General features: G+C 41.1%; 1 protein-coding gene across 1 annotated transcript; it reads left to right on the top strand.

Annotated features, from left to right (window-relative positions):
• The first annotated feature begins 5,717 nt into the window (after positions 1-5,717).
• Positions 5,718-9,344, top strand: LOC119898434 (fat storage-inducing transmembrane protein 1-like). The gene is given in 3 exon segments (XM_038712607.1): positions 5,718-7,090; positions 8,640-8,848; positions 8,851-9,344. Coding segments are annotated over 3 exon segments (819 nt in total). The 5' UTR covers positions 5,718-6,911; the 3' UTR covers positions 9,282-9,344.
• Positions 9,345-10,095: the final 751 nt, after the last annotated feature.

The raw sequence follows: 10,095 nt of genomic DNA on the forward strand, positions 1-10,095 counted from the left end.
GTCTGGAGACATGCTTGGCCAGTCCATCACCTTTAGCTCACTCAGCTTCTTTAGCAAGGCAGTGGTCATCTTGGAGGTGTGTTTGGGGTCGTTACCATGTTGGAATACTGCCCTGTGGCCCAGTCTCTGAAGGAGGGGATCATGCTCAGCTTCAGTATGTCACAGTACATGTTGGCATTCATGGTTCCCTCAATGAACTGTAGCTCCCCAGGCACTCATGCAGCCCCAGACCAGGACACTCGCACCACCATGCTTGATTGTAGGCAAGACACACTTGTCTTGGTACTCCTCACCTGGTTTCTGCCACACACACATGACACCATCTGAACCAAATAAGTTTATCTTGGTCTCGTCAGACCACAGCACATGGTTCCAGTGATCCATGTCCTTAGCCTTCTTGTCTTCAGCAAACTGTTTATGGGCTTTCTTGTGCATCATCTTTAGACAGATCATGCAGACCAATTTCATGCAGTGTGCAGCGTATGGTCTGAGCACTGACAGGCTGACCCCCCACCTGCTTAACCTCTGCAGCAAAGCTGGCAGCACTCATCGTCTATTTCACAAAGACAACCTCTGGACATGTTCGATAACCTCTGTTCTGAGTGGAACCTGTCCTGTTGAAGTGCTGTATGGTCTTAGCCACGTGCTGCAGCTCAGTTTCAGGGTCTTGGCAATCTTCTTATAGCCTAGGCCATCTTTATGTAGAGCAACAAATCGTTTTTTCAGATCCTCAGAGAGAGGTGCCATGTTGAACTTCCAGTGACCAGTATGAGGGAGTGTGAGAGCGATAACACCAAATTTAACACACCTGCTCCCATTCACACCTGAGACCTTTTAACACTAACGAGTCATGACACCGGGGAGGAAAATGGCCCAATTTAGACATTTTCACTTAGGGGTGTACTAGGATGGGTATCGATACTCGATACCTTTATGGTATCCTGTATCTAGTAGAATCGAAACGTCTCCAGTCAAACCAGTACTTCATTCGGTACTTTTTGTAACCAGATCGCGGCAAAAAATTACTATTTATGTTTTGCTTGCAGCTAAACATGCAAACACATACCCAAACACATGCCCAAAGATAAAGGCCTGCACGCGCGAGTCCTGCAGCCGCTCACCTTCGGCTGCGGTCTCAGGCATGTTCGTCACTGTTGCAAGTTTATCACCACAAGCTTGGCTTGGCTGGTTGGTTTCATCTTCTGGTATCATTTAACACTTCTCTGTACATTTTTATTTGCTATTCACATCGCTTTTGTGGCGCAGCAGCAATCAGCTGATTTTACTCACTGCTCACGGCTGCGGCTGCACTGTGCTGCTTCAGGTGTAGTTGGTTTGATCAGCTGGACGTGCAGCCTCTCTTTTCCTCTGTTTGTGAGTCTTTAGTGTAGCTAAGTGTAGTTAAGACTTGTTTAAACAGACTTCCTAATCGTTTTATACTTGTGACTGTTGTTTTTGGAGGAGGTTTGCGACTCAGCAATAAAAGAACAGTTATTTAAAATAAATAAAAATAAATAAATAAAAATAACCTTGCTTGTCCATATCAACAATAAAAATAATAATAGGCTCCCAATCAACTACTATGGCTTCAACAAGTGGCATTTTATACCAGGTATCAAATGAAGTACTCATTTTAAGGGTACTGGTTTTGCTACTGGTATCGTAAAATTTTAAACGATACCCAACACTAGGATGTACTCACTATTACCAGCGGCTTAGACATTAATGGCTGAGTAATTTGCTATTTTGAGGGGACAGCAGATTTACACTGTTATACAAGCTGTACACTCACTACTTACATTGTAGCAAGTGTCATTTTTTCAGTGTTGTCACATGAAAACATATAATCAAATGTTTACAGAAATGTGAGGAGTGTACTCACTTTTGTGAGAAACTATATATATTAAAGACTTTTTTCAGTTACCACTATGCTAGGAGTAAAATAAAGTCTCAGTCCACTCCTAGACAGTGAAAATAGAAAGCTGCATTCACCATTGTTCTCTCATCGTTTTGGTATTAAGCATGTGTGCAGTTTATTAATACTATGGGTGTGATAGATATTAATAAACCTTTTGTTTGGTATCATGCCTGACCCCACTGCCTTCCGCTGCATAGACCACACAAACTGTGTTTGTTTACTGGTCACACCATCAGTGGCATTTTCAACCTGATAGTAGCCAGGGAGATAAGGACTCACTTGAATTGAATTGAACCATACACAGAAGACACAGTCATGGGGAAAAAATAACCACCATGGCTAGACGGCTTGAACTGATATAAGTGTTGTTCCTGTTAATTCTCTCAGTCATGTTTTGGCTGGTATATTTAGACATTACATTTATATTGACTATTTGTAACTATTGCTGCACTAGTGTGACCTCATGAATGACTGATTTTCTGTGCCAATCATCCTAGGAATACATTGCTTTTATACAGTGAGGGGTATAGCTGGGATGTGCTCCATCCTGTTCAGCACTGATTTTGTAAGTGCAGTAAGTAATCAATCACTATATACTATCATTTGAATGGAATCCAGTCAATTTAAACTTTCAGATGTATTTTTTATCTTTTAGTAGGAATGATCACAAGGCCTCCAGCCTGTCCATCCATGTCCTTGCTTTTTGGCTCTCCGCTTTGGAACATTTTCAGCAGCGAGACAGGGTGAAGCAGATCAGGCAGGCAGCTGTTTATGTTTTCAGCCAGTGTTTTATGGAGGATTAGAGGTGAGATCCTACAGCTGACAGTCCCTCTGGCTGCCTGGACGCCAAACAGATACCGAGCCCCTTAAGGGATCTGCACTGGGAGGGGCAGCACAGGGTCGGGTGAGTATGTGGTGCTACATCCTACTTTATTTAACTGAATCACAAACAAAATAAATAGTGCCAATGTAAAATGTTAAACAAAAAGATAATGCATTTAATATTCAGGGTCTACAAGACTTGTTTGCAAGACAGCAGGGAAAGGATAGGGTGAACTAAAGTGACCTGTCTGTTTAAGGTAAAAAATGCCCAAACAATATCTGTATTTACGAATGTCTTTTAACAAGAAGAACTCCACCATGTACAGGTGTAGCCCTGTCTGATTGCACCATCACTTCATGTTTTTCACATAGCAGTCTGACTGAAATCATGGTGGTGCAGCTGGACCCAGGACTCATCACACCAGACATCCATTTTCCTGTCATCAGTAGCTGCCTTCAAGAGGACCACAGTCCTGGCAAAGCTCAAAGTCATCCTGGTTGGCACAATCAAGACTTTCATCTAACAACATCAGTTAGGTAGGTATGGAAAAAGAGCTACTGTTCCATTAACCTGTGACTTATCATAGCACAGTTGCTTTTGTCAGTCATTAGCAACATTAACAGCATATTACTTTGTTACCTACTTCAGAAGTTATGTAAGTTTGGCAGCTGTGATGTCTTAATGCCTCAGTGTTATAAAAGTAGTTTAGCTCCTTTAAGCAATAGCTTAGTGTGGAAGCCAAAGCATTAATGCTTAAAAAGATGTTTGAAGATAGAGTATGAATATAGGAAGCATCCGTTTTCCGTTTAGCCATGGTGGCCATTCCTGCTCACGCTAACTAACTTGCAGGTTTATATTTAGGGTGGACCTCTGAAATCTGACTGGCCACCTTGGGTGAGTCATGATTGGTTGATGGCTATGTTGGATTATATTGTCATTTAACCAACATAATACGTTGGCATTAGATAGGCTGTGGCTTTACAATAACTGTATCTTTCATCGGAGAGGCTCAGAAATGTCAACATAGCTATTGGATGATAATGAAAATGGTTAGTGAGCTAGACTGAATATTATAAATGAGATTGTTGTAAGTTACATTACTGTACTGAATGGGTCTTCCACTGTGGTGTTAACCTGCACCGCTATGTGGCATTATTGTATATTATGTGGGTCGCATACATTACGGCAACTTAGACTGGCAAAGAAGTTGTGTACCTGAGTATCAGTAAAACAGCAATAAATCTCAATTGAAAATTACTAAGCAAACAACACCAGATCCATCCTAATTTAGCTGTCTGCTCATGACTTGTATCATTATTGCATAGCTGCCAACTCTCATGCATTGAGCATGAGACTCACGTAATTGACACTTTTCACATGCTCTCACGCCACACATCAATTTTCTCATGCAGTGAAAAACAAATGTATAACTAATAGCATTGGCTCAGCGCGAATCAACTTCGCTCAGCTGATGCAACACCAGCGTATGCAGAAATAGTAAGTAACTGGTAGAGTTTTACAATATAAAACTTTAAAAACAAAGGCATAAACTTGCTCTCTTTGGGACTGTGAGCTGCATTTAATATTTGTATGGATTTGTGAAGAGATTTATGCCTGATCAGAAGTGTTTTCACTTCTTTTCAGTTTGTCTCAACAGCGCTGTGTCTTTCAGACGGTCTGAAGGGGTTACTACCACATCAGCAGGGCAATAACGCAGGCTAATGCCCAGCAGAGTATGGGGGAGCTAGACTTAAAAAAATATTGTGAATTCTTATTGATGACATGAGTCTCGGAATATTACAACTTTTTTCTCAACATGCCAGAGAACACAGATCTCTGGGAGAGATTTTGTATACATAAGAAATACAGAATGCCCTATTTTCTATTCTATTTTTATATTTTGACTTGTCACTTTCCGCCTGGCTGTTAATAAATAAAGACATTTCCACCAAAAAGGCAGAAATTGGTGTAAACATTTCACCAGGATGCAGGAAATTAAGTGTTTAATGCTCTAAATCTTCTTCGGGAGGACCCCATTTGCTATGTGTCCCTTCCAATGTTGGAGCAAAACCCATGCTTTTGGATTTTAACAAAAAATTTTAATAATTATTCCAAAAATTCACTAGATCCCAAGAAAACAGTCCCACATGACACACATTTTCTGGGTGGAACATTCCCATACCTGGTTAGGTTTGGTCTCACGATTTAGGCTATGATGTCTGGAGGTTGGCAATTATGCTTATTCATCACTGACTATGATGTTTTAAAATTTTGAATTTTGCTGCTGAACTTTTTAAACAAAGGACTGTGGAGTGATAAAGGCTAAAATCAACACTTTGACATAATACCGGTACTAGTGTTAGCTGGTAAAATAGTGTGGCAAGCCATAAAACTATAGCATTTTGCAACAGATAAGGTTAGCAACTGGACGATGTTAGCCTGCAAGCTAACGTTATCTAACTAAAACACAACATCACAATATATTTCACATGCTTTGCAGTAATGTTAGCTTACCTGTCCAATAGGATGGAAGATAACTCTGGGTCGGTTATTATGTCCAAAACAAAGCAGCTGTCCGACCATGTTTTTGCCTGACATTGATCAGATTTAAACTTTTCCTTTATGCTGGACTAATTTGCTCTGGGCAATTTCACTATACATGACTGAATAAGCTGCACCTAAAATATACATTGCACAATTTTTGGCATGATGTGAGAGACAGTATGTAGGATATGGGTTGAAAGGTAATTCTATATAACTGACTTTGCTTGTGGATTTAAGGTGATTACGTGGTTTGTTGAAGGAATTGCCTTGTTCAGGGTCAATTCAAAACACTAAATGAAAGAGTGATATCTGAGAGAGAGAAAAGAAAAGGACAGCAAATCTGACAGCAAACCATTCATTGATTGACAGAGACAGACTGCTGCAACAGCTGAGTCTCAGCCCAGATACAGTACAAAGGTTACCGCTATTAATACACATGAACGCAAACAGACATACACACACATAAAGCAACACACTGCATCTAATTTCACATCATTTCTAACACTTAATTCATGACTTTTTTTGTAACACTGGTTCTATTTGGCGCTGCTCCGCTTGCTCTCAGCCTCTAACTGTGCTGGCAAACTAAGACTAAATTAGTCAGAAACCATACATTATCCATGTTAACACCAAGGAAATAATGTCATTGGCTCAACCTTTCTGTACCCTTCAGCCATCTCAGTAGGAGCAATGTGACACCTTCAAGGCCCAGGAGGCATGTGACAAGGCAAGAACATATGTTACTCTGTATTTTTATGTGTGTGTGTGTGTGTTGGAGAAGGTGGGTGTTGGTGACAGAGAAGAGCAGAGAAGCTTCAGCTACCGCAGAGATATTCAGAAGCTACAACTCTTGGACATTTTTCAGGGTAACAAAGTGTTGGCCATCACCAAGAGGAATACAGTGGCGGTCATAGCATTTCTCCAGAAGTGGCCAATGACAGTCACTTTACAACAAGAAGAAAACAGGAAAACAGGAAGGAGACACGTGGGGAAACCTGCTATACAAGGTCAGAGAAGACTGAAGCTCAACTCGGCTTTCTTCAGCTGCACCAAAAACAGCTAAACAACAGTTATGCGGTTGCACTATTGCACTGTTGAAGCCTTCAGTCCCAAGTGTGAGAGCTGCAGATACAACATACTGTACTGAGTCAGGAGAAGTGCTTACTGGACTGAAGAGTGAGACAGTTGGATTACACAGTGTGCACATATTTGCAGTCCGTGGAACGCTGTCACTTCATTCATGGTATAGCGTACACTACGCATGGTGATAACACTAGCAGCAACACCAGTGGACCAGCTATTTTTACTACACAGTCAGAATCTTTAGATTTCTGAATCAGTGGATCAAATCTGAAACTTTTAAAAAATATAGTTTGTAAAGACTGATTACTTCCAACCAGACTTTTGGACTACAGAAGATGCTGAATTGTTCCCATGTGCAACAGAGGTCATTTGCAGGAGTGTGTTAAATGCATTCTATACGGGATTAAAGCACATCAAACAGTGCCTGCTATTTAAACTGAGGTGGAAAATCAAACACACTGCTGTATTCAGAGCTAGCAGCAGTCCGTTTTCATTAGAAAAATTAATTTGACATCCAGTCAGAGGTCTGGTTCTAGGTTCCAGATGTTCCTTAACACAGTGCTGGTGGTCCTGTCGGACCTGGCGGCCAGGTTCCTGGGTAACACTGTGTTCCGGCAGCACTTCCACCTGTGGCTGTCAGCAGTCGTGATGTTCGGCCCTGCACTGAGCCTCTGGGTCTCCCAGCACAGCATCTTTGCCAAGAGAAGCCACTTCCTCTACAGGTGAGGCTGCTTCCTGTTTTCTTCCGGCTCAATTGTCTTCTTGGAACCAGTGGTATTATTGTGCCACTGAGTTGCACACAACAGGCCTATAATGCAGGCCTCCCTGCTATTGTTTAAAGAAAAAAGCTGACGATGATGATCTCCCATTGGATATGCTTAAGAATAGGTTTATTCATGTTTCCTCCTCTGTGTCAAACTGTTACCATAACACCAGAGTCATTTTCTTTGGGTTCATGTATTATTTGCCACAGTCACCACTTGGGGACAGCAGTGCAAGCTGTAAACACAACATTGACGTATCACCTTATAAAGTTGTTGTGGGTGAACTTTATAACAAACATTTGCCTATTAAACATTTACTAGTCACAGAGCAACGTTAATATTCATTTGGATAATGAATGTATAGCCATGACTTCCATCAGCCTCTCCTTATTAGTGCTGAGCAGGTAGTCTACATTGGATTTGTAGAGCTTGAAGAGAGCACTGAGACTGAACCAAAACAGTAAAGTGGCGGCTGTAAAACCAAAACAATGAGCTCAATGATGCTAAAAAGCTCTGCAGAGCTGAGGGAAACTACTGAGACAGGTGATAATTCTCTGTGGGGTGGTCTCTACATTATAGTGATTTGACCCATTATTAATGTAAAACATACTGACTCGTCCAGCTTTAACAAAGAGAAAGAAAAATGATCCAAAGGTTTAACAAATGTTCCTGGAGCTATCTCACCGTTGCCCACAATTATTTAGATATTTTTTTTCACTGTAGGGCATCGTTGTCCATTGATTAAACTAAATTCAGTATGCGCAGGCCTAGAACATTTTTAACTTTCACTTAGTTTACTTTTCCAGTATGAATGCACTAAAAAAATGTATTTCACATATGTATGTAGTAAGAATTAGTACAGCTTAACTCAAAAACATATTGCATTGCACTGTTACTTACTGAAATCTATAGAAAGGTTGTTTATAAAGTCAAAATTTTTGAGCATTCTTGATTTAAGACTGAACACTGGTAGTAAAAGAAGTACAATAGAGGATGTCTGATATGCTCCTCCAAGCTTTCCATTGTCAGACTGCTATGTAGAGTATTTTTGCACCTCACTATTTTATTTTATTTTTGTTCAAATTAATAGCACATTGTTAAATTAATGCGACTGTGGCAGAAGACCACATATCACATATAAGTGCTTTTGGGTAGTCTTTACTTAAGAATTTAAACATTTTGGAAATGATTTTTACATCTTTTAGCATCTTCCACTGCCACAAAATGTGACAGTTTCTGTCAAGGTCATTTTATTGATATTGTCCAGTATCACAATTTGGCCTAAAGTGCCTAATCTGTACAGTAATCGAAACCCTCTATCTATCCTTAGACCCTTGATTTGAATAAGAAAAAACTCACCAAAAACCCTCTTTAACCAGCACCTTTAACAGGATCTTATCAATGGTGGTTTTGATTATTGCACTAATGTGTCAGTTAATGTGGCAGCTACTACACTTTTATTTTTACTTCTAAAATAGTTTACATCTGTCCTCCTGTACTTCTTCAGGATGTTCTTGCGCTCTGGTTGGGGCTGGACCTGCATCTTTGTCGGCTCCTTTGTCTTCCTCCTCTCCTTCTCCATCCGTCGCTCCCTCTCTCTCTCCATCCGTCACCTCTCCCGGCTCGGGGTGGCTGGTGGATTGTGGCTTGGTTTCTGTAAACTCCTGGACCTTCTGGAGAATACCACAGGAAGCTGCTATGAACCTTTACTCACGGGCCAGAGATCACCGATGGGCAGCCTCTGTTGGTGTTGCGAGAAGGGGAGAGTAAGTCAGAGTGCCTCAAAGCTGGAATGTTGTGGAGGGGGTATGAAGTTTCAGAAGATGTCTTCCTCCTCTGTCTCTGCTGCCTGCTGTTGGCTGAGGAAACAGCCGTGTTTGGCCCTTATCTGAGCCTGGGTGGGATCTCAGATGCCCCTCTGAGGATCCTCTTCCTGTTCTGTGTTCTCCTGCTCGGGCTCTGGATCTTTCTGCTGCTCTGTCTCTTAGCTTACTTCCCTCAGTTCCCCACTCAGCTGCTAGGAGGCGCTCTGGGGTGTCTGAGCTGGAGGGGACTGTACCAGGGCTGGTACCGCCTGGGGCCCAGCTGGTACTGCCCTGGGAGGCCTGGACTGGGACTGCTCAACATCAAGACCGGCAGTACTGAATAGAGCCCGACCGATATGGGGTTTTTGGGGCCGATGCCGATATTAAAGTGAAAAAGAGCCAATTTATGAGCAATTATTTTGATTTTGAAAATTATTTAGATTGCAGAGCCCTGTCTAAACTACATTTAGAACAGGCCAATATTGAAAACTGTTCTGCAGGTATGCAGGTATTATAGCCATGTTGGCTATAATACCTTTTCCTGAATGTATTAATATTAATAAAATATTAATGATATTAATAAAATAAATTACAGTCTCAACAACTTAACATGTAAACAATTACACATTATTAAATATTTGCTGCAGGAAGGTTCAACTGTAAACAGACGGCTTAAAGACAATAAGCGTAGTACCAGCACTCTTACAGCAGGTCTTACAGTGACCTGCTGGTGAATGCATCTCATACTACATGACTGTCTACAATGAGGACTTGCAACTTTGAGATTTCATTTAACTAACAATACTATAACTGTAACCAGAGTCGTTACGGCTCTGACTGCAACGTTTCACATCTACAACATCACACAAAGAGGAGCTACAGGAAACCGTGTTTCTTGTTCAGCTCACGTTTATTTACATGTCTGCTCTGGTTTAATCATTTCAGACATACCGACTAGAACTGCAGACAGGCGGCTCGCAGATTTAAGTTATTTAGAATACATCAGAAACTAATGTTAGCGCTCCTCCACTGATAAACACGGTATTAGCTTTGTGGCTAATTTAGTAACGGGTAGAGTGAGCTGCTGAAACATTATGTGATTTTAGAGAATATTTAGAAGTGATGAACTATTACTGCCATACTTTCAGAAATGTTTCA

This window comes from Micropterus salmoides, unplaced genomic scaffold, assembly GCF_014851395.1.
Source record: "Micropterus salmoides isolate LMB-PRFRI ecotype aquatic unplaced genomic scaffold, ASM1485139v1 Ms_hic_scaffold_1118, whole genome shotgun sequence".
NCBI classification, from domain to species: domain Eukaryota; kingdom Metazoa; phylum Chordata; class Actinopteri; order Centrarchiformes; family Centrarchidae; genus Micropterus; species Micropterus salmoides.